Consider the following 25,000-nt stretch of genomic DNA (forward strand, 5'->3'; position numbering starts at 1 on the left):
GGGGCCTGCGGTAGGGGTAAGCAGCGGGCCGAAAAGCGAGCGTTCGCGGTCGGGGCCGGGGCAAGCCCGTGCCGCCTCGCGAGGAGACGCACCCAAGGCCGCGTGGGGACGAGACAGGCGCCCGCCCCCACCGGCACATCACCCGGCCCCACCACGTCCGCTCCCACGCCCGGGCGCGAGCCCCGCAGAGGGGGGGACCCACCCGGCGTGCGCCCGGCCGCGTCAGTCCCCCCCGTACAGGGTGAGGACGACGACCAGGAGGCGTCCCCGGCCCCAACCGAGGGTGGGGAGCGGGGCCACGCCTCGCTTACCGTCTCGACCCCTCCCCCACTGCTCAAGAGAGTGGCTCGGGACACACGACCACCGCAGGGGTTACCCGAGAGGACACGCTGGGGACGGGAAGCGATGCCACCGCTCGGCCTCGGGCACCTGAGGGACAACCTGGAGCGCTCCAGGGGCACCACAGAGGGCCAAGGCGAGACACGCTCGCACCCCGGCGAGGGGATACGTGGCGTGGCGGCGGGGGCAGCCCTCCCCCACCGCGGGGGAGGGCCGCTCGCGAGACAAGACGCCGAGCAGGCGAGGAGGCGAGAGGTGTCTGCCGCGTCACAAGACCCCGGCCCCGCCGACACCACGAGGCACGGGAGACCGAGGTCGGGCCGGAGTCCGCACCCCTTCCTTGCCCCCGCCACCCACGGGCGGTGGAGGAGAGGCGAGGGGCCCGCAGGCAGAACGAGAAGAGAGGCCACGTTCACCATGAACGTCCCGTCCCTCGTCTGGCGCGGCTTAGGCCCGGCCCGGGAGAGCATGACGTCACCACATCGGTCAGGTGAGCGAGCGAGCGAGCGAGCCATGGGGCAGGGAAGCCCCAGAGCCAGAAGGGAGGGCCCGGCGAGGACAACCACCAGAGGGGGGCCTGCTTCAGCCTCGCCAGGCGCCACCCACTCCTCGTTCCTCTACGAGGAGAGTGGCCAACGACCCCAGGCGGAGAATGCCTGACACGCGGCACGGAGCCTGGGAGGGTGGGGTCGTGCCGGCCACCACCGGGTGCCTGCGGCAGGGAGCGCACGGGGTAAAAGACCCACGCCGCCACCTCACCCCACCGCCCTCGGGCCACCAGAGACCGGAGGCGGCACCACGGGCCACGTCAGCCGGACGCACACACGAGAGCCGGCGCGCAGGCCCGAGCGGGCGGCTCAAGTGTCAGAAGCAGAGTCAGCTTCTACCAGGCCAGGGCTCACGCAGAGACAAAGCCCAAGAGCCCCACACGCGTCCGGAGACCCAACACTCGGTGACAGACACCGAGAAAGACCGTGTCAGCACCTATCTGCTGGCAGAAAATGCCCAACACGAAAGGAAAAATGACAGCGCCCGGAAACGGGTCGGGTCCACGATTTGCAGGGGGGGCCCCGGGACCTCGGTCCGGCCACCTGCCCCCAGCCCTACCCCCATAAATGGCAGCCCCGAAGCTCTCGGGGGCCATCTGATCGACCGGGGGGGGGAGGGGGAGGGGGAGGGGTTGAGGAGGAGCAGTGGGAATGGGAAGGGACGAGAGGGAGACGGGATCGGGCCGGGGACGCCCTGCCCGTTTCTCGCCCGCGTGGCCGGGGACTCGGGGAGATGCCACAGAGGCGCCTCCGAGGAGAGGGCCCCCCACGAGGGACCGCTCCCGAGCACCGGGCCGGGGAAAGCCTGCCTCCCCCACATCCCTCGCAGGACGCCCCCGTGCCGGTCCCCGAGTCCGGATGAAGTCTCGGTCCCTCAAATGCCACCGGAACCCACGCGGGCAGGCTTACGGGCCGGGGGGCGCCCTCCCTGGCCTCCCGCGCCAACAGGGGCCGGCCCAGCCACGTCTCCGGGTCCATCGGGACTCAGAAAACATTTCATCCAAGGAGGCGCCTCCGACGACCGGGAACCCCAGCGCGCCCGTCCCCGGCCTCACCGCACTGGGCCCGGGCCGCTCCTCGCCTCGGGAGCAGTCGTCCAAGGGACACAGACGAGGGCCGGACCACCTAGCCGCCGGCGGCCCGGGCGCGGGACACCCCGTCCCTTTCCCCCGCGGCGGCACGGCGCAGGCCGTGTCCGATCGGCTCGGGTCGGTCCCCGCGGCTGCAGGGGCACAGGCGGATGCTGGTCGACCAGGCCAGGCCACACGGCTTCCCCCTACACACGAGATCCCGGGAGCGCGGCGACAGTCACCCCCTCATCAGCCTGCGAGTCCAATCTGCGCCGAGAGCAGGACGCGCCCGCGGCTCAGCGCCACGGGGACTGTCACCGCCGGTGTCGCCAGCCTCCCCGAAGTCTGCCTCGGGCCCCGCCGCCGAGCCCCATCCCTTGCCGAGGTCGCCGACGCTCGGGAGAAGAGGGACGATCTCAAGAGCGGCAGCCAGATGGCGCCCGACAGCCGTCGCCAACGTCCCCGGAACCGATCCCGACCGCCGGCCGCCCAAACGCCCGAGACCGTCCCGGGCTGAGGCGCCGGGCGGCCGGCCGGCGCGACCCCGTGGCGTCCGCCTCGGAGCCCGCTCACCCTCGTCACGGCACGGCACGGCACGGCACGCGGCATGAGGCGACGCGACGCGACGCGACCCACCCCGGCAGCAGATCAGGGCGGGGAGGACGGAGGGAGCCGGGGTTTGGCAAGACACGGCCGGCCGGGCGGGCGGCTGCCGCGAAGGGGACGCGCTCCCCACGCGATTCCCCGGGCGGGGGAGATCACACGGACACGCCGGCGGGTGGCCCAGAGCGACCAGGACGAGATCCCGGGTTCCCGGCGGCGGGGGGGGGGGGGTGGGAAGGGGAGGAGGGAAACAGGGAGGGAAGGCGGGGGCTGGCAAACCGAAACCAGGCGAGCGCTCCGAGAACAACGCAGGAATCGGCTTTGGAGTCCGTCCTCTCGAATGCAGGAGGTCTTTTGAAAGCAGACAGGCAAAGCCCAGAAGCTAGAAAAGAAAGGATGAAGACCGTCAACCCCATCGAAGTGGAAAGAAAAATCGATCTTGGCACAGATCGCGACAAAGCCCAAAGACAACAAATGGGCGCGTGGGGAAAACGCACTCGCGGTCGGTCGTGAGAACACGGACGTCAGCACGGCTGACCACAACCACAGGGAGGAGGAGGAAAAACAAAAAAATGCGGGCGGCGGTTGGGGGGGGGGGCGAGTCGATAGCCACCCGCTCGGTAAATCGAGGTTCAGTGCATCTACACAGAACAACACTGTGCATGGGCATCCGCGTGTCTGTGTGTGCATGTGTGCCCGTGTCTGTGTCTGTGTGTGTGTGTCGGTGTGTGTGTTTGACACACAGTCACACGTGGACAAGGAAACTGTAGCCCCATGTGGAAAAAAAAAAAAAACATGAAAACAAACGACAAAACCCACCACCAAAGGGAAATCAAGTTGTAGAACTTACTCTGGGGTTTTAACAAAAAACAACAACAACAACAAACAAACAAACAAACAAAAATGTAGAAAAAGCACCACCACAGCCCATCAGGGGTTCCTCTCCTAAACAGTCCAAGAACTCGGTCAACTCCACCTCCTAGAAGCCAACAAACCAATGATGAAACACGGGCAGGAGACCCAAACTGACTTTTTCAGTTTAAAAGAAAAAAAAAATTATTTTGTATCCAAATGGGGAAGGGGCGGGGGCGGGGGAGGATGGTGTGTAGAACTCAGCGGCAGAGTGCCTGTCCAGCACGCGCAAGGTCCAGGGTTCGATCTTCAGGACCTCCGTTCAAGTAAATAAGGAAGTCGGTGAGTCAGGCAATCACTAAGTCAGGCAACAAACCAGCAAAAGAAACGAATTACCTCCCCTCCCCGAATAAGCAAACAACAACCAAAAACAACAACAGCAACAAGAACAACAACAACAAAAAAAAGCCTAAATAAATAAATATATGTAAATAAGTAAGCAAGTAAATACATAAATAAGTAAACAAAAACAATTTAAAAAGGGGGAAAACGCACGCATTTCTGTTTGTAAGAGATATCCAGACAGGCCCAGAACCTGGAATCACGACAGCAAGTTCCAAAAACAAGCAGAAAGTGCCTGCTTCTGACGGAACATGTGATAGAGACCACCGTTCGATGGGGCCGGGTGGGCGGGCTGGCGGGCGGACACAGAGCTATGGACTCATACCTGACAGAATCCGCTCTCCGACAGAAGACAGAAGGCAACACGGAACAGGGGTTGGCGGTGGGGGCGAGGGGGAGAGGGCAAAACGGAGGTGGAGGAAAGCCATTAGGGAATACAGGACAGAAGTCCCTCAAAACATCCCACAGGAAACTCCTGGAAGACCCGGCAGTTCCACTAAGGGCCCGCGGATGGACGAATGGACAGTGTCACGTGGTCTGGAGAGACCTACACCTTGAGGGGATGATGTTAACCAAGTGACCTAAGTCCAAGAGGGATGTTGTCACTTCGAGGCAGAATCCCCAAGACAATACGCAGGAACACATGCAAGGAAGCTGAAACAGGCTCATGGATACCAAGAAGGAACAATGAGTGCAATGGGTGAGGGAGAGGAATAAGTACAAGCTTCCAGTTATCTCCAATTATTAAATACATTAATCACGGGTTGTCATGGACAGCAGGGCGAGTCGAGTCAATCCATACTATTGTCATGACGCTGTCCGGTGACGGATCCGTAACCAGACTCATCGCGGTGATCATCGTGGAACATGGAAGAATCCCGAATCGCTATGTTGGACACGTGAAAACTGACATCCTATTGTCAGGTCAATTATGAGAGAGAGTAGGGAGAGAGAGAGAGAGAGAGAGAGAGAGAGAGAGAGAGAGAGAGAGAGAGAGAGAGAGAGAGAGAGAGAGGGAGGGAGAGAGAGAGAGAGAGAAAATTCTCACTGTCTTCCCCCAAAAAAAAAAAAAAGAGTTCAAAAAGAGTTCAGTGAGATAAAGAGTGGATGTAGGTGAGGGCAATAGGTGGAGGAGCTGAAAACCACGACGGCGACACATGTGCAGCATCCCACACGGTGGCAGTGTGGTCCTATGCATGCTCAGCCGTCTCCTAGCCACCTCCAAGTTGACATCCAGGGTCATCCTTTTAGGTTTCGTGGCTGCACTTTCGTCTGTCTCGGGCAATACTCTCTCTTGATTTTCCATGGGGGAAGGGAGGTGGGGTGGCCGGGCGGGCCACACCACGACACACCGCGTCGCGCGTGACCTGGATAACAGATACACACCCGTCCACCACCCACGGGCTCCGAAATCTGTCACTGGTCACGACGCACACTTCCTCGGTCCTTTACGGAGCGATGGCGGACCGAACAGGCAGCGGCCAACTTTGCCGTGCACACAATGACACTTCATCCCTCGTGGAAACAAACTGATGACGAGACAGCATGGTCAGGGGGCGGGTGTCCTTTCAGGAAGACACAGTCATTGAAAGTCCTGCGCACGGGAACTGGGCCAAGGGAGATCTCTATCACCCTACCCAACCCCGATCCAAATTCTCATTCGGGCAGCTAAGGGTCAAGGTCAAAGTTTCTTTCTTCCCGGGGCGGGGGCGGGGGGGGATCCTTTTGGGCCTCGATGGTTGTTCAGCTGGAGAGATCACCCTTGGGCTGCACATACATTTCGGGGTGGTCCATAGGGCTCCACGACAGTCCCGCCACCAGGCAGATGGTTCCACCTGATGAAACCGGTCTGGTCTTTCGTTCCAGGAAGACAAAGGTCCGTGGCCGAAGCCAACGAGAAAACCCCGGGTGTGAGTCCGGAGCGCCACCACTCTGGAAGATGTCTAGGCGTCGGGCTCGAAGAGGCTCGGGCGGCCTGAAAAACGCATGCGGGTTCAGGTCCACTTTCCAAGCGGCCTCCACAGCAATGGGCAGGAGGAGGGTCTCGAGAGGGGACACGGCAGTGATCTCTCTCCAGCAGATGTCCAGCTGCTCAGTCCGGCTCGGCGGGGCTTCAGGGAAAGGGCGGCTTTGGTTCTCGAGGATGCCAAGTCCAAAGCGGGAGAACCATGGGCAACGGGAGTCGGAAGAGCGTTGGCCAACTATCGGAGAAAACTCGAAGCACGCGTGACGTGGCCCAGCGTATCAGTGGAAGGCAGGGCGGGGTGGGGAGGGGGAGGGTGGCGGGAAGCACGCAAAGATGATGACACAGAACCGCATTCTCATCTCTATCACGCTGTACGAGAGTTTCCACTGAGACATGCTCCCCTTCCCCTGGTCTCTCCAAGGACGCGCATTTCTACCAAAAATCACCCCCATTCAGACTTGTCAGCTGGCCAGATCAGCATGCTTCCACGAAATTCGGCCTGAAGATGGACAGAAGTCCATTAAGCATAGCCATCGCCCCTAGAGGCTCTCGGACACCCGCTCTGCTGGAACGTTTCCTAAGGACGGCAGACGAAGATGGTCTCCACATGCTTTCCAGGAGACGTTCCTCAGAACGAGACCGTGACTATTCCGGAGACCGTGACTATTCCGAAGCAAGCCCGAATCGGTCACAGCAAATGTTCACGAGGAAGTCACGGTGAACCATCTGGGACACAAGTGTTTCCCAACCGGTCCACGTACGGACACGATTTGGTCCTAGCCAGAAACAGACACTTTCTCCTCACAGCATCCTTTTGTTTTGTTTTGTTTTGTTTTGTTTTGTTTTGTTTTGTTTTGTTTTATTTTATTTTATTTTATTTTATTTTATTTTATTTTACATTTTACTTGTATGTATATATGTATGTATGCACATACGTATGTATGTATGTATGTACGTACGTACGTATGTAAGTAAGTAAGTATGTGTGTATTCCGGTCTGTCTGTCTGTCTGTCTGTCTGTCTGTCGGTCCATCCGTCCTCCGAAGGTATACCAGTCATGTCGGCCAACACACTTGACAGATCTCGAGTCTTTCCTATCAGAAGGATATCAAAGCACGTCCCCTTCGACTCATGGAGCCAGGAACGAACGCTTCCGTATCTCATCTTCTTTGGAAACGATCTAAACATTCCAGGGACGTCGCCAGACGCTCCAGTTGCAAGGGACCAAAAACTACGTGGAGGAGGCACCAATTTTTCAGAGACGGGCCGCCTCCCCCCCCCCCAACACACACACTACCCCCCAGGACTGCTTGGGATGTGAACACTTCCTGAGACTTGAGACCGAGCCAGCCATCGCTCCCAGACTCTTTATTTTATTTTATTTTATTTTATTTTATTTTATTTTATTTTATTTTATTTTTCTGGCTGACACATTTCATGACAGAGGTAACCCACAGGAACTTCAAGGATTCGGGGTAAACCTAGGGAGGCAAAAAGTTTCACCTCGAACGCTGCTCATCACAATCAAGACATGGCTCTTTTCACGAGACCAATCCCTTGACATTTGGTTTTCTGGATGGAAGGATCTGTCCCAGATCATGTCAACCTGAAGGAAAACATTTGGGTTCCTTCCTGTTCGCATTCCCTGCCTGCATGTTCCCTTGAAAACCAGTTCCATAGAGCTCTTTCGTGAATGAACTCTGGCAAGTGTATCTGGAGGGAGAAACACGTCAGGCCTACAAGCCGGGGACGTACACACGTGCCTACATGCATACATGGGACTGGGCCCTTTCCAGATCCTTGGACGGCAGTACCATAGAAATGAGGATGGCTTCCACAAGACTCTCAGGCAAGCCAAGCTCTGTTGCGAAAGCGATAGCTTGTGCACAAAGGAGAAGGTGGCATGACGGGAGGGGGGGAAGGGGAGCACCAGCTCCCTGAGCAGCAGGGGCCACTTGCTTTTCTACCTAAAGGAAGGGCTTTGTCTCAGGATCACTGATCACTTCCACAAATCATCCAATATCTTGGCTCGGCCGCAGGCGCCTCCAGGGTGCAGAGCCATCGCCCCAGGCTCTGTGGGGAATAGAGAAGACTTCCGTGAGGGGAAAGAAATGCATGAGAATTTTCTGCAAGAAAGCTCAGGAACACATAATGTAAACATGGAGAGTTGAGCTTCCTGTCTTGTGACAACTAGGTCTGCTGGGTCATGTCACAGAGAGCAAGCGAATCCTTTATTCCCCTGAGCCTTTTTCTTTCTCTTTCTCTTTCTTTGTTCTTTTTTCCCTTTAGAGTGTGTGTGTGTGTGTGTGTGTGTGTGTGTGTGTGTGTGTGTGTGTGCGCGCGCGCGCGCGCGCGCGCGCGTGTGTGTGTGTCTGTCTGTCTGTGTGTGTCTGTGTATGTCTCTGAAACTCAGGTAATGCCCTGTCTCATACAGACGAGACCAGCAGATCGACATGACCAGAGACTTTGTAGCTTTCATTTAAAAACTATAGGTCACTCATGAGTCGGGTAGGACGGGTGCTGCGTCCAGCGCAGTTCGGGACCGTGTCTGAGGACGGGCGACGCAAGAATTAAGAAACAAAGAGACAAAGTAAAGAGCAAAAATGGGACCAGGGGACTCAAGGTCTCGTGGATCTAGAGTGCCAAAAGCCTGGTCGACAGCCTGTTTATTGGGAGTCTACGGCTCAGGGGGGGAAAAAAAAAAAAAGATATGCGATCAAAGAGGTGGGGCTTTAGATATTTCATACCAGAAGCACGAAGTTCTGCTTGCTGGCTAACTGATTCATTTCAGGCCTAACCCTTCCAGGAACAATCACCCTCCTCCGGGGATGCAAAATTTCTAAGCGTATATCCTGTGATTGCCTCTGGGACATCTCGAGATAGCAAATATTTCCCCGGGGTTAAACCGCATGCTTTCCTGCCAGAACCAAGTTCTGTTAATGGCTGATCTGGCTTCCCATGACCGTCCATTGTTTTACCCTAAGGAAATATCTGCCATCCTTTGTGCCCTCACGGTCAATCTCAGGATTGCCCCTCACACAATTTCTTTAGCATCATGCATGTTCTAGGTCATCTACTGTGTAAAACATGAAAACAAAGCAAGCGTGTGCATTTTTAAGCAAGTTAAGTGTGAATGTAAGATTTTAAGCTCATGGAAATGTTGGTGCAGCTTGGTTTCTAGTTGCTTGTTTTCCAGCAGCTTGTTTCCCAGCAGACGCGTAGGACACTAGAGAACCCACTCACTTAGAAAGAACCGATGGGACGGGTAAGGTTTTTCGGCTCGGAGGGTGAAAGCTTTTAAACTCTGCGTGGAAAAAAAGACGTTTCAGATGTATATTTCTCCTTAAGAAGGCTGCGAATTAGAGTTTCGACGAGGGAGCCCTCGCAGCAGTGTGCACGTTTAAAAAGGCCTCCGCGTGCCCCCCCCCCCTTTTTTTGTTTCTTCCATTTGGTTTCAGGTTCTACCTGATTCAGCCCCCTGGCCTCAGTCTCAGGCCATTGTGAGCTATGTAGACGTTTCTGACGTTGTCGAGACGGACAAGATAAGGACGGTTCCCCCAGAGAACAGGGCCGCTGCTTCTATGAGATCAAAAAGCTGACCTGCTCATCCAGCTCTATGTTTAGGAATTTGCTCCTTTCTGGGAAAGCGTAGAGCTCTGCGGTAGAGTGCGTGCTCAGCATGCACAAGGCCTTGGGCTCAGTCCCCACTACCACCACTGAAAACGTAGAATAAATCTAAATAATTACTTAAAACGTAGATAAAGACACCTAACGACCCGTCCCCCCTCCAAAAAGATAAAAACTTTTTGTTAAAAAAAAATTTGTTTTTTAAATTAAAAAGACAGGAGGAGGAAGAGGACGAGGACGAGGATGAGGAGGAGAAATTAGCTTCTTTCCAACAAGGAGATTTCCAGGTCAAATGGAGAGCCAAATATTTCTATGTTCTAAGACTTCAGCTTTCCACGTATCCTGGTGTCAAAACGTCTGCACGGGTAAAGATTGTTCATCATTCTGTGCCTATGCACTTCCTGCATTTTGGAGTGTTCATCTGTCCTTTCTCTTAGGAATAGATGATCATCATAAACAGCAGTTCTGTTGATTAAACCCCCTTTTAAAATATCGTTGTTTCATGTTCACTAAAGTTACCTAATAATCACTTCACGATCTATGGAAGTCAAATCATTGTGCTGTACACCTGAAACTGATAGAGGGCTGTATGTCAAACCTATATCAATAAAACTGAAAAAAGAAAAGAAGAAGAAGAAGAAAAGAAAAGTCGGCTCGGGGCATCCGATAAAGGCCCTCTTTCTGAGCGCACAAGTCAACCTCGGGCCGATTCACCCTGACCCTGAAGAAGGGCAAAAATCACCCTCCACTCTATCTCCCGTTAGGTCCCGGACACTAGCCAGAGTTCCCCCTCCCTCAACCCCCACCCCGTTCTTGCGTCACACTGTGTGGGCTCAGGCACACAACCTATCGGTTTCCTTGAGCGTGTGGAATGAATATCGCCCGAAGGGAATTTCCTCTGTTGTCGTTTAAATAAGCTGACGTGTTAATCAGTGCTACGGAGGGACACATTCCCTTTGACCTGATCAACCAGAATGACATCCCAGGACCCAGGAATGTACAATATCATGGATTGGAAAGTATCTTAGAATTCAGAAATCATGGTGATGTGGGTCTGATGACCTAGCTGGCTCCATACAAACCAAGAGATGAAGGTGCCCAACGTTTTCACTCGATGCTGCCTAAGTTCTTGACAGTCACTTTAAAAAAGGAAAAGGAAAATTTGGATGGCACGCTTAGTTTTGATAATGCCCTCTGACTGCATGGTGAAACGCAAGGAAAAGCCGTGACGCTCGCCCACGGTATAGAGAGAAACGCAGAACCGTGTTTCTGGTAGCCTTCTTCACCGCTGCGCCAAGGCGGGAGCGACGGCTACCTCATGCAAAGGAGGAGAGGACGGGTTTCTCGGCCCCGTCACACAATGCCAGGCAGAAGAAACCTTCTCTGATGAGACATAAGCGTGTCAAAGCGCATCCCTGCGTCGAAGGCTTCGGTTTCCCGGGGAAGGGGGTCGAGCCGAGGGACCCAGGACCCCACGTCAGTCAGTCAGTCTTTCACTGGATTCACTGGCCTCGCTCTTACCCCTCAGCAATGGCCGCTCAGATTGCTCACGGGGGTCTTTACCTTCTGGCTTTAGGAAGGACTTTAAACTTCGGCTGAGGGGCAGACACCCAGAAGGGTTCTTTCAGTTCACCCCATCTTAGGGAATGCCATACCCAACACGTTGGTTTTCATCCCATCGTGGGCCTACCTACCGGAGAGTTTTGCTGCTTAAAAGTCCCCTGTGCTCCACCTATTCATCAACAACCCCCCCCGCCACAACACACACACACACACACACACACACACACACACACACGCACGCGCGCACACTCACACACACACACACACACACACACACACACAGAGAGAGAGAGAGAGAGAGAGAGAGAGAGAGAGAGAGAGAGAGAGAGAGAGAAAGAGAGAGAGAGAGACACAACCTTCACCCCCGCACACACACAACCCCACTCATCTTTTCACCCTCTCTGGGCTTTTGCCCTTTTGAGAATGAACGTCATCCAGAGCCGGTACCCTACAGGATGCCACCTTTTCAGATTGGCTCCTTTCAGGGAGTCATGTGCACGCAGAAACTGCCCCGCCTGTCTCCCACAGGTCTCTCGGCTCCACGGGCCCCTGGTTTCCTTTTTAGAGCCAAATCACATGCCGTGGCACGGACCTAGCCCGGGCTACGTGTCCCTTCACCTCTTGAAGGACGCGTCTGTCTCGGTCGCCTCCACGGTTCCGGCGGTGATGAAGCAAGCCCCTCCACCCCCCACCCCCACCCCGCCCGCCATCCAGGTCCGTCCGTCCGCGTTCAGGTTTCCGCGTGGACGGAGCCCCGAGGGCTAGGCCTCAGGGTGAGGGTGGTATGGCGGGTGGCGGGTGGCACACTGAAGGGTCCGAAATCCGGAGGATGCCGGCAAGGAAGGTCGCCAGGTCAAAGCCTTCCTTCCCTCCCTCCGTCTCCTTAGGGTGGATGGCTGGGCCCATGAATTCAGAGAGGACACGAGACACATGGTGTGAACCGAGATTCCCAAGCCAGGAGACCTGGTGGAGGGTAAAGAAACGAGCTTATTGGGGGGGGGGGGGGCCGGGGGGGGATGGGGGGGTTCTTAGGACTGCAGCCCAGGAGACACAGATGCAAGAAAGAAGCACTGGAAGTGTGTGTCACCAGACTACCCCACGGGGCAAGTGGAGAAGGGGAAACGAAAGAAAACACCACAAGAGCAAGGCGGGAACTTTGAAACGACAAGGCTGCAGCTAGCAGCTGCTGGCAGATTTGTTTTTGAAACCGGTTGGTGGCGCCCTTGAGCTTGATACAGTTCTGACCACTCATGCCCCCCCTCCCCCCATGGATGCCGGTGTCGGGACCCAGGGGAGGCCACCCCAAACATGTATGTGCCTCCGTGGCACACGGATAGGTTAGAAATGAGAGTGACCGAAGAAGCCGAGGGGCCGGCCAGCAGACGCAAGAGGGACCGGACCCTCAGACTCTTCTTTCTGTCTCCCTGAAAGCGGGAAATCAATCACTTCCGTGGAGGGTGCCCTCCCTGCATCTGGACTTAGGAAATCACCCTGATCTCCCACTGAGAGCCTTCAGGCCCCGGAAGCCTAGAGAAAACCAACCAACCTCGTGACTTCTTTCAGGGGCTTCCCCCCCCAAAACCCAAACTCCGTCTCGATTCTTCACAGACGGGTCACCCAAAACCAAAGTCTCTCAGCCCGGTCCATTTCGCACAAAGGGCTGATTTCTTGTCCTAAAACGGAGAAAAGCTGCCTGCTTCGGGGACACATGAGTGCTTGAATGAAAGACAGGAGGTTCCCTGTCGCTCCTGCTCAACGATCCGTCTGGGGTCCATTTTTGGATCAGTCCAGCCCAGAGGACTCAAGATGTGTAGAGGGAGGGGACAACGTGCCCCTCCCCGAAACAAGACTATGTCTGTAACCAAGTTCCTCCCACTGGCCGTCCAGCTCCATTTTGGATGACTGAATCCTGGTTCACCTCATTTGGCTGTTTTGTTTTGTTTCGTTGTGTTTGTTCTTGTTTTTGTTTTTTGATTAATAGACTTTATTTCCTAGAGCAGTTTCAGGCTCACAGCAGAATTGAGCAGAAAATACAGAGAGTTCTCACACAGCCCTCCCCACCCACACATATATCCTCCCCTCCCCTCAACATCCCTCATCAGTGTGGCCTATTTGGTCAAACTGATGGTCCGACATGGACACGCTATTATCAATCAAAGTCCATAGTTTACATGACGGTTCACTCTTGATGTCGTACGTTCTATGGGTTTTGACAAATGCATAATGACATGTAGCCACCACTATGGTATCCGACGGAATAATTTCATCGCCTTAAAAAAATCCCACACGCTGTATCTGTTCATTCCTCCTTCCCTCCCTCTCCCCAAACCCCTGGATACCACGATCTTTTTATTGTTTCTAGAGCTTTGCCTTTTCCAGGATGTCCTTTGGTTGGAATTGTCCAGTTGGTAACATTTTCAGACCGGTTTCTTTGATTTAGTAAGATGTCTTCTAAGTTTCTTCCATGTCTTTCATGGCTTGATAGCTAATTTCCTTGTCTTTCTTTCTTTTTTATTCATGTATTTATTTTTTAATTTTTTACTGCACACATATTTTTTAATTTACATATACGTACTGTTCATTGTTTCCAGGAAGGTTTAGCGCTTTAGCTTTTTAAACTTACATAGTTATCAAAGGAATAAAGCCAACCGCAAAATAAGGATGAATTCAAAAAGATACACACACCCTGCTATTAACAGCAACATCATTTATAATGGCCAAGATACGGAAGCATCCTAAGTGCACATCAATATTTGAATAGATAAAAAGAGGGGACACACACACACACACACACACACACACACACACACACACACATATACACACACGGAATGGAATACAATTCACCCGTAAGAAAGAAGGATATTTTGCCATTTGTGGCCTTTCCTTTCCTTTTTTTTTTTTTTTTTTTTCCCCTCCTCCACTTTAAAAACCAGAATTTTATAACTGGGATAAACACTTCCATTGCGTCAAAAACAGTAAAATGCCTAGAAATAAACTTAATCGAGGAGGTTACCTATACTCCAGAATCTGAAATGACACAAAGAAATGGAAAGCTGTCTTGTGCTCTTGCATTGGCAGAATCAATACTATCAAAATGGCCACACTACCCAAAGCAATCCGCAGGTTCCGTGCAACCCCTGTCAAAATACTCACGACATTCCTCACAGAACTAGAACAAACAATTTCAAAATGTATAAGGAACAACGGAAGACCCTAAACAGGGAAAGCCATCTTTTGTAGGTCTCCTCTCTCTCTCTCTCTCCCTCTCTCTCTCTCTCTCTCTTTCTCTCTCTCTCCCCCCTCCCTCCCTCCCTTTCTCTGTCATGTTTTTGTTCTCTTTTCTTAGGGTTTGATGACTTGAGACGATCCTTTAACATTCCTTGTAAAGCCGGCTTGATGGTGCTGAAATCTTGTAGCTTTCGTTTATCTGTGAAGCTTTTGATTTCTCCCTCAAATCTGAACGAGAGCCTTGCGGAGTAGAGTATTCTTGGCTGTCACTTTTCCCCTTTCATCACTTTAAATATGTTGTGCCACCCACTTCTGGCCTGTAGAGTTTCTGCTGAAAAATCAGCTGATAACCTTACGGGAGTTCCCTTGTATGTTATTTGTTGCTTTTCTCTCGCTCATTTTAATATTTTCTCCTTACCCTTAATTTTGGTCAATTTGATGATGATGTGTCTCGGTGTGTTCCCGTATGGTACTCTCGGCACTTCCACCTCATTTGGTTATTTAAAGGATCTTCAGTCTGTTCAATTCATAGGAGAGAACTTCCACACGTATTTCTTCTCAGTTTTATGAAACAAAGAAGGACCCAGAAAACTGGCAAAACATAAATGCTCTTCTATTGGGTTGAGCAAAGACAGGCCCTGGCCGGGGAGGGGGGGGGGTGTAGATGTATGTTATGTCCTGATTCCAGGAAGGAAAGGGGCCGGGGTCAGCGTGCCCTTCTTTCTGGGGTATCTGTCTGTTCGCTTTTGGTGTTCGGCTGGTTTGGTTATTTCGGCTTTCTGTTTGGTTCCTTTCACAGATCCAGTGGCTCAAAGCAGCATTCTGATTTTCTTTTCTCCTGGGGTTTGGTTTTTGATAGGTAGAGGGACAGGGCCCACGCAGGGGTGGGGGTGGGGGTGGGGGTCACTGCGGCAGAGAAAGGGAGGCGGCTATGGTGAAATCATCGAGCTGAGGGGATTTCTACGAGAGGGACTCTCCGAAGTGAATGGGGTCCAAGGAGATCATCAGGGTTTCTGTGTGCTCGGTTGGTTTTGTTCGTGCGTGTGTTTGTTTTTTCTGGACGAGGCCAAAGAACTCCTCGGGTGGAGGTGCGTGTCCGAAGGGTCTGACAGGATGGGAGGATGCGGGGCGAGTCAGTCCATGTGCCCAGAAAGAGAGAGAACCTGTCATAGCTGAGACTCAGGCCTTTTTTGGACCTAGGCCCAGAGAGCAGTTCGGCTCCGAGCATTCACGGAGAAGTTCGTCGCCACCTCAGTCGTGTCCCCCACCCCCGCCCTCCCCCACGCCTCGGCCCCCAGTGAAGGAGGAATCATGAAGTGGCCGCACTTAGGCTAAGCCAATTTTGGGCTTTATGCTTACTGCTTGCTTTTAGAACGATCAGCAAACTCGACTGACCAGACACCGCTCCCAGCCCCAGGCCCACTGTTCAAAGCAGCTAAAGTTGTCGATTCTAACTGTTTGTTTGATTGGACCTTCCTCTGATCGTTCAAATTGACAATCATGTTTGACGTCTGAGTCTTTCCCCAGGAAGGGAGTCACGGGAGGATAAGCTCAGGAGAACGACCAGCCCCCTCCCACCCCCCCACCCCGAGTTCCTCCGTGGCGCTGGTGCCGCCGGGTGAGTCTGACCAGAGAAAGAAGGTCACGGGCTGATGACCTACTAGACCACCAGGAGGTCCCATGTTACCAGACACTCATCCAGATTTAGGAGGAAGTTTTATCAGAGACCCTTGTTGATCATGAGCACCTTTTATGCTCCCGCCTGTTGTGATTCCCTTTCATGCTCCAACCTGTTCGTCCACAGAAGCATGAAACCCCAACCCCAAGACGGGTTCACAGTTTGGAAGGCACTACTAGCCTGCTGTGAGTCCCCTTTGCCCAGCAAAGCAATCAAGCTGCCTCTTTTCTTCTAAACTCTAAGACCCTGTCTCTGGGTTATTTGGCTCGTCAGGGACGGGGTTGGGGGGGGCGATCTTTCGGCAACACCCGCACAAGTTTCCCTGAGTGGCAGGAACCAGCGTGGCCCTCAGGCCTCAGCCCCGCAGGCAGGCAGGCAGGCAGGCAGGCAGGCAGGCAGGCAGGCAGGCAGGCAGGCAGAGCTGGAGCGACCGTTGGTCCCGCCCCCGCCCGCGCACCCCCCCCCCCGCCCCCCGCCGCTGCTTCCGCCGCCGCCGCCGCCGCCGCCGCCGCCACTGCCGCCGCCGCCCAGGCCTCCTCCACCGATCGGTCCCAAATCGGGTCCTAAATCGACTGGACTGTCTCCTGGAAGCGGGGGCGGGGACGTCAGGAGGATCCATTCGGCAGGGCCTCGTTCAATCGCTTCATTCAAATGCAGAAAGCTCTGTGCTCAGGTCAGAGCCTTTGACTTGGCCTCCGGCTCCTCTCCGTTGAACGGCTTTTGTTTTTTGGTTTCAATTTCCCCACCCTTAGGCCACCCCGTCCCAACTGCACGGAGGGAGGCGGGAGGGAGGGGGAGAATCTCGCCTGGTCTCAGGCCAAAGGAGTCCCCTCCTTTTCCTAACCTGGGTAAACCCCACTAAACCGTTTGAGAATCATGGAAGGGCATGGAAGCAGACCTCTGACTTGATAGATTCCTCTGGGATGGGAGACTTTAAAAAAAAAAAAAATTCTTTTTCCCCTGCTTCCAGGGAGGCAGAAAGGAGGGACAGAGTGTTCCTCTTGCCTCGGGCAGTTCTTTCTTTGTTTGTTTCTTTCTTTTGTTAAATCATGCTTTTTTTTTTTTTCCCTTCCTTTTTTTTCCTTCCAGTTTTATTGAGACAGAGTTGACATACAGCAGTGTATACTTTGGGGGGCGGGCGGGGAGAGGAATTCGATTTTATGCATTTATTTTTGACCGGAGGTACTGGGGATTTAACCCAAGACCTTGTGCTTGCTTGCTAAGCACACACTCTACCACTGACCTATACCCTCCCCCTTGGCCACTTGTGAAGTCCCTTTCATTCAGCATAATCCATCGGGCACATTTTGGGGCAGCCTACTCTGGACCCCAACATTTCCCTATTCTGTAACTTCCCTGGAAGTTTTACACATTAAAAGCTGGGCTGTTGACTGTGCGTGTGCGTGTGCGTGTGCGTCCGTGCGTGCGTGCGTGCGGTCTGGGGGCAGGAGGGAGGGAATGGTTTCCTAGGGGGCCTGCGTTTCATGGACCCAGTTTCTTAGTTCTGAGAACAGGTCTGTTCAAGGAAACTGTTGCCGTTGTAGTATCTCGTCTCAGGAGGCGGTGGTGTCGATGGGCTTCTGAAGCTAGGCCTAGGGAGCAAGCAGTCAGGTATCGCCTAAGAGGCACTTGTGTGGACAACCAAAGTACAGCACAAAGGTGAATCGTCGGAGCAGATGAGAAACCAGATTCAGGGCCGGGAGTAGGGGGTCAGTCTGGTAGGAGATTTCCACACATCGGGGTCATCGAAACGGCTCGAGCAGTTTGAAATGCCTCTGATGATGTCCTGGGGTGTTCGGCTCAACTCTCTGAGCGGCTCCCCCGAAAACAGGCCCGAGGATGGTTTCCACAGGAGCTGTTGTGGCCATTTCTCTGACGTTTACCTCCCGTTGTCCAGCTTCAGTCTGCAAGGCTTCAGGAGACGGAGCGTTTTCGTACTCAATGATGCCAAGGCAAAAGGGTGAGAGAAAATGGGAAACATTCGTGGAGAGGGTCCTAGGCAGATAGTGGACGCAACTAGAAGACCTTCAGTCTCCGGGCTGGCTTTCAGGTTGAGACAAAAACCCTAAGGAAAGCGCTTGCTGCCACAGGACATAGACTAACATGGGAACCATCCAGAGAAGATCAGCACGGCCCCTGAACGTGGACGACACACGCCCATGCGTGAAGCGTTCCATAGTTTTAGTGAAGTCAGTCACCCAGGGAAAGACAGATATCCTATGCCATCACTTCTAGGTGGGATCTGAAAGTAAGTCAAGACACCCATCCATACATAAATAACTCCATTTTAAAAAGACTCCAAGGAACCTATTTACAAAACAGAAACAGACTGGACTCGCAGACATGGAAAAGAAACCGATGGTTAACACAGGGGACAGGGTAGGGTGGAGGAACGGGGTAAGGCGGAGGGATAAATCAGGAGTTTGGGATTAGCAGATATAAACCACCCTATACAAACTAGGTACACAAGTAGGTCCTACTGTCTAGCACAGGGAACTATGTTCAATAGCTTGTAATAACCTATCCTGAAAAAGTATACGTGTGTGTGTGTGTGTGTGTGTGTGTGTGTGTGTGTGTGTGTGTGTGTGTGAATAAGTGAATCACTATGCCGTACGTCATAAATGAACACAACATTGTAAGTCAACTATACTTCCATTGACAGAGAGTTCCTACAATAAGCAGGCAGACAGACCGACAGACCGTCAGACAGACAGACAGGCAGGCAGACAGACAGACACACACACACACACACACACACACACACACACACACACACACACACTGTCTGTCTGTCTGTCTGTCTGTCTGTCTCTCTCTCTCTCTCTCTCTCTTTCTCTGTCTGTCTGTCTATCTGTCTGTCTCTCTTCTAAGGGTGGAGAAGAGTTTGCTGAGCTATTTCGGGGGCCCTCTCATCCTAGTTCCTATCTCCAAGTTGGTTCAAAGTCCAAAAGGCCGTCAAGCACTTAGTCAGATAGGTCCCTCGAAGAATACCTCCCACATCACGATGACAGACTTCTTAGGCCAGCCGAGAAGGTCCTTCAGTTCTGTGCCCATCTTGGCTCTAAGTTGATGTCAGTCCTCCAGGATCCAAGAAAGCCACGTTGGAAAACAAGTGGTGATTTTGATGGGACAGAAGATCAGTCATTTGGGGGGCGAAGGGTGGGGTAGGGAGAGATACCAGCCTGTCTGTCTGTCTGTTTTCATCCAGTGTGGGAGCCTTCCCAAAGAGATAACTCGAGAAGAGAGAAACGGGGAGTTGACAAAGAACACGTGCGGTGGCGTGCCCTCCCCCCACCCCAGGAGAAGGCCAAGCCAGAAGTCCCTCCGGATGGCGGGCTCTGGACTCCGGCTTCCAGGGGAAGCGATATTTTTTCCTCCCCATTTCAGGCCCGGAAGAAGAGGGAGAGGCAGAGTGTCCTTCTCGGGCATCCGTTGTTTCTGAAGCACGCTTGTTGCCGAAAGATCGGCCCCCGTCCCCGATGAGCCCAAGAATCCAGAGACAAGGTCTTGGAGCTTAGAAGAAAAGAGGTCATTTTATCGCTCTGCCGGGCAAAGGGGATTCACAGCAGGCTAGCGTCTTCAAAACTGTGTACCCACCTTGGGGATGGAGTGGGTGGGGTGGTTCTAGAGCCATAGCTCAAACAATCAAGCATCGATCACCATCCACAGAATCGTTTTCTCATCAGAAGACTCAGCATGGTGTCACGATGCCTCCCAGGTGACCCATTCTATAGAGGCTGGCGGTTAGATCTCATTATCTCATAAGCACTCAAGGTGTGGCCTTCTTGGTCACTCAGGCTATTTTGTCAGGTCAGTAGTCCCGTGACCGACCTTCTCCTCGGAGAAGGACTCAGAGACCCAGCACGATGATGACTTGCAATGACTGAAATACAGTAGAAACAGTAAGATCGATAGCTTCCAGTTTCAACAACGGGCCTGGAACCGTGAGCAGCAACCGGTCAGTCAGAAGAGTCGACCGTTTTAAGGGCGAGCATAAGAAACCGAATGACACCCCCCCCCAAGCAAATGAATGAATGAATGAATGACCTAATGATCCTCCCCTCCTCTCCCCCCCCCCCCCGCCCCAAAACGAAGCAATCCGTTAGCCTAATTCCGGCCATTTTATTCATCCTCCTTCACCCTGAAGCCCCAGTCAGCCACGTGCCACAGTGGTCTGTTTTCCGGTTTCCTCCACCACCCCAACCCCCACCAACGACCACCCCGCCAACATCCCCCCATGCCCAACCACCGCCCCAAGCGCGGGACTGGACGGGGGTGCTGGGGGCTGAGGGGGCGGCGATGGCGGCTTGAGGTGAGGGTGGGGAGTGTTCCGCCCAGATCGTATAGGAAGCTCAAACACAGCTGCAGTACGAGACGAGATGGTAGATTTCTGTGAGTCCTCCCTCCTCTTAAAATCCTTCCTAAGGAGGAGACAGACAGAAAGAGAAACATCACCCTCACTCCCAACGCCTCCTGTGCCCTCGTTGCACCCCAAAACAACAACAAGAAAAACAAAAACAAACACAACCACAAATAACTCGCTATCCCTGGGGAAGAAGGTTTCGATGGCATGGGGATATCATTCTAAACTTCATTCCCTCTTCATCACATTTCATGGAAACCGATTGCAATCTATGAGGCCCTGTGAAGGTAGGGGTTGGGGGGTAGGGAGGAGGGAGGGAAGGGAAGGGGGGGAGAGAGAGAGAGAGAGAGAGAGAGAGAGAGAGAGCGCAGAGGAGAGGAGGGATAAAAGGGGAGAGGACAGGAAAGGAGAGGAGGGAAAAGAGGGGAGGGAAGGGGAAGCGAGAGGAGGCGAGGGGAGAGGAGAGGAGTGGAGGAGAGGGGAGAAGAGAGGAGCGGAGGGGTGAGGGGGGAAGGGAGGGGAGAACAGGGAAGAGGAGAGGAGGGGAGAGGAGAGGAAAGAGAGACAAGGGAGACAGACAGAAAGGCACACACACACACACACACACACACACACACACACACACACACACACACACACACACAGAATAGCGAAATGGAGAGAGAGACAGAGAGAGACAGACAGACAGACAGACACGGATCTAGGTCCGGGAGACTACACATGGGTATTCTTCTGAGTGATTTTATGTGTTTTCTCAATCGCCACCTATGGAGATAAAAGTCGCTCCCATAAGATGAAGGGAGTCCTTCTGCCACCGCCCCCGGCCCCGCCCTCCAGCACCGCTTGTGTTTGTCAGGGATTCCAAGCCAAAGCACGTGGAGGAGTGGGAGAGCTTCCTGGCGGCCCAAGGGGGAGGAAAGTCCGGCAGCATGAGAGAGGTAGTTGGCACGGGGAAGCTGGAGGCAGGCTGACGAGAAGATGGGTGAGGGGGCAGGGAGGAGGGTTTCCCAAGTTGGAGAGCCAAGACGAGGGAGGGGAGCCGTCGGTGGTCGCGTTCTGACCCCGACCCCGACCCAGACTGGAGCGGATCCCTGAAAGGAGGCGGTTCGGGCTCTCCTGCCGAGAACGCCCCTCTCTTCCTCTTTGTGCAGAAACACCTTCCGCGGACCGAGAAAGTCCATCCCGAGACCCTCGTCGGAAGAGTCCTTTCCAGACCCATCACGATCCTCCTGGGCCAAGGGGTCCAGGGGATGGGGCGGGGCCTCCATTCGATCCGTCTTCCGTCCGTCCATCCATCCGCAAGATCTTGAATATCCATGTAGGATTCCGGATGGTAGCAGTTTTCCAGGATCCTCCAGATCCTTGTAAGACCTCTCCTGGCAGATTCGACCCCTAGGTCGTACCGCGCAGCACAGGGCACTAGATTCAGTCCCTCGGGACGAGGGTTCCTGAAAAAGACCAGGAAAAAGAAGAACACAATCACTATGGTGTGCACCAGCCAGAAACCAGCACAACCTCGTCACTCTAACAGACTTGCCAAAGGCGGGGTGGGGAGAGAAAGTCATAGGATGGCTACCATCCCTCCCACCCCCACCCCACACGCCAAGCCCCCCAGCCCATCGTCATCCCTGCTCCCCCTCCTCCTCCCCCTCCCCTCCATCGACGCCCGCCTCCCGCTTGTACCCCACTCCTCCGAACCCAGCACCACCCACCTCGGCCTGGACGTGCTCGGCTCGGCTCGGCTCGGCTCGGCCCGGCCCGGCCCGGCCCGGCCCGGCCGTCCGGCCGACTTCTTCGCAGTGTCTAAAATAGCGCCCGGCCGACAGGCAGGTGGCACACGGCACCCGGCAGGGGAGCGAGCGGGACGGTTCGGGATCTCTGGGCGGCGGGGACACGCGGCCGGACAACCAGGAGCACGGACGGCCTGGCGTGCGTTTCTCCGCTCGGGGGGCCTCGACCAGGGACTGTGGTACGGGGAACGGGGACACACACACACACACACACACACACACACACACACACACACACACACACCCACCCCTTCACCCCCACCCCCACCCCCACCTCCACCTCTGACAGCTTTCATTTGTTTTCGGCCGACCGTCCCTCGATGAGGTACAAGTGCCGGGGCTGGGGCTGGGGCTGGGGCTGGGGGGGTGGAGTTCCTCCCTCCACAACGACCCCACACGGGCTCTGTTCCAGTCACCCGAGTCCTCTTCCAAGTGAGACCACAGGCCTCCATCACCCGGCGTGAGCACTCGGGGGAAAAAGTCACCATCCTCATCGCTCCGCTCCACCTCTACACGTGAAGAACAGTTCCCAGCCCACGCCACTCAACCCCACCCCACGCCCCGATGCCACCCACCGCAGTGGAGAGAAACGAGACGAATCCACAGACGTCCATCCATCCGATGAAGAAACGGACGGCCCCATTCCAAGGAAGCATAGATATCTAGTCAGGAGATTCATCGAGTACTATGGAGGCGGTGGGAAAGGGGGGGGTGTGTTGCGGTGGGGAGGGCCTAGAGATCCAGCAGTACAGCCCGTGCTTAGCATGCAAAAAATAAAGGCCCAGGGTTCAATCCCCAGCACCTACTCTTCAAAAATAACCCGCGGAGAAGCAAGACGGCGGAGTAGAAGGACACTCGTAGCTCACCCTCTCCCACAAATACACCAAAACTCACATCGACGGACCCACTCGGCCAATCAGAGCACCTGCGGAACTCCGACAGAACACCGCCCTCTTCGAAAGACAAAGACGCCCAAAATCTGGTAGGAGAAAAGGAGAAAAGAAAGAGTAAAAAGCAAAACAGTGCGGGAGGGACCGGTCCCGCGGGGAGGGAGCGGCAGAGGAGGAATAGGGCTCGTTCGCCAAAACTGCCCCTCTCCAACGGAGAGGCCGACGGGACGGAGGGGGCGCCCCCGAGCCTCAGATCTACCCAGAGCACCCCTTGACCGACCGATCCAAGTGAAAGGGGCACAGAGGGTCCCCGCGACACCCAGCCCGAGTCGCAGGCCGGCAGCCAGGGGCCGGGACAGGCCGCACGAGCCGGGCGGAGGACCGGGGCGGCGGCCGGGAGGGGATACAGAGCAGAACAACCCGCCCCCCCCCCCCATACATGACGGGAAAAGAAAGGCAAAGCAACACGGCCGGTGTGCCCTGGGGGGAGGGGCGCCGTAGCCTCCGTCTCCTCAGATCCGCGGCGCCATCACCGGCGCTTCTCGCGAGAAGAGAGGCGGGACGCAGCCACAGCCGCCATAGCCTCTGGCGTGCAGCATGCGGGCGGGGGCGGGGCCGAGACTCGAATCCGCACCCTGGGGCTCCGCAGCCTTCTAGGCAGGACTGAGATTCGTTTACAGCCCGAGGCAGATAGGATATTTCTGCCCCGGTACCTCAGAGAACTCGCGCCACCATGACTAAGAAGGAGCCGAGTTTTGGGACGCAGCTAGGGGCGGGGCGGTTCCACGGTCTTCCCCGAGCCCACCTACGGAGAGGAGCGCCGCCGACCCGAGTCGGAGCACACAGCCGCACGGAGCAGCGGAACGACCGGGGCCGGGAGAGGGCGGGCGGCCAGCCAGCCACCCTCCTTCCCGGGAGGAACGCAGCATCCGACCGCGGTGCCGGGAACACGTCCCCCCCCCCCTTTTTTTTTTCCTTTTCCTTTCTCTTTTTTAATCTCTCTTCTATCGGTTTTACCTTCTGTTACCTTTTTAACCTTGACTTTTGAACAGTCGTCTACGTCGACGGTTTTAATCCCTTTTAAATGTTTCCTTGAAAATCTTTTTATTATTATTATTTTTAAACATCCACCCCCTTTCCTTTTTCTCTTCTCTTGGTTTAGATCTCCTGTTATTGATTATTTACAGGTTTCAGATATCGTTTCTCGATCTTTTTTCTCCTTTTTATTAAGGTTATTAAAAGACGTCTCAACTCGATCGCTCTTCTGCTTCCACTTACTCTTCTATTATTGATTACACAGTGTCTTCAAACCTTTTCTTTCTCCCTCCTTTTCAAATCCTGTGTTTTATCTCTTGTTAAAGTCTGTTCTATTTCCGATTACCTTTTAAAAATTTACTTTTGAAACAATTGTGTTTTATTTTCTGATCTTTTCTATTTTTTAAAGGCTTTTAGAAGACGTCTCACCTCGATCGCTCTTCTGCTTCCACTTGCTCTTCTATTATTGCTTGTACACTCTTTTCAAACCTTTTTTTCCTCCATTCTTTTAAAATCCGGCTCCCCCACCCCCCTCCCCCTCCCACCGTCTCTGTCTCTGTCTCTCTCTCTCCCCCTATCCCCCTCTCCGTCTCCCTCTATCTCCCTCTCCCTCTCTCTCTCTCTCTCTCTCTCTCTCTCTCTCTCTCTCTCTCTCTCTCTCTCTCCCCCTCTCCCTCTCCCTCTCCCCCCCTTTTAAAGTTTTATTCCTGTATAGGCTTTAGATAAATACCTAAACTCCTTAAGGACCACAATAGATAACTGATACTCCTTAAGCCACAGTGCCAGAGAGATAGGAGCAGCATGAGGAAGCAGAGGAACCACTCCCAATGAAAAGAGCCAGAGAAATTCCCTGAAAGCACGATCCACAAAATAGACACGGATGGCCTGCTAGATCAAGATTTCAAAAAAGGAGAGATCCAAGTACCGAAGGACCTCCAAGTGATAGTGTTTAGATGTATACTGTACGTCAAAAACGAAATCGAAGCTCTAAAGAAGAGTCAAGGAGAACTGGTCAGCTCACTGGCTGACATGAGAAGTGGTCT

General features: G+C 54.2%; 1 protein-coding gene and 1 non-coding gene across 2 annotated transcripts in view; one reads left to right on the forward strand and one right to left on the reverse strand.

The window, feature by feature from the left end:
• Positions 1 to 17,955: 17,955 nt before the first annotated feature.
• LOC140692332 (U6 spliceosomal RNA) lies at positions 17,956 to 18,062 on the forward strand. The gene has a single exon (XR_012067903.1). It is a non-coding gene; the product is annotated as a U6 spliceosomal RNA (small nuclear RNA).
• Positions 18,063 to 20,016: 1,954 nt separating this feature from the next.
• The window catches only part of LOC140692300 (uncharacterized), a 6,632-nt gene continuing 1,648 nt past the window's right edge, over positions 20,017 to 25,000 (reverse strand). Inside the window, exons 2-4 of the mRNA XM_072956955.1 lie at positions 21,955 to 22,282; positions 21,400 to 21,690; positions 20,017 to 20,300 (exon numbers count right to left, since the gene is read on the reverse strand). Of these exons, the coding sequence (XP_072813056.1) occupies positions 20,289 to 20,300; positions 21,400 to 21,690; positions 21,955 to 22,282 (631 nt within the window). The 3' untranslated portion in view covers positions 20,017 to 20,288. The remainder of the gene's footprint in view (positions 20,301 to 21,399; positions 21,691 to 21,954; positions 22,283 to 25,000) is intronic.

This window comes from Vicugna pacos, unplaced genomic scaffold (assembly GCF_048564905.1).
Source record: "Vicugna pacos unplaced genomic scaffold, VicPac4 scaffold_5, whole genome shotgun sequence".
NCBI lineage: Eukaryota > Metazoa > Chordata > Mammalia > Artiodactyla > Camelidae > Vicugna > Vicugna pacos.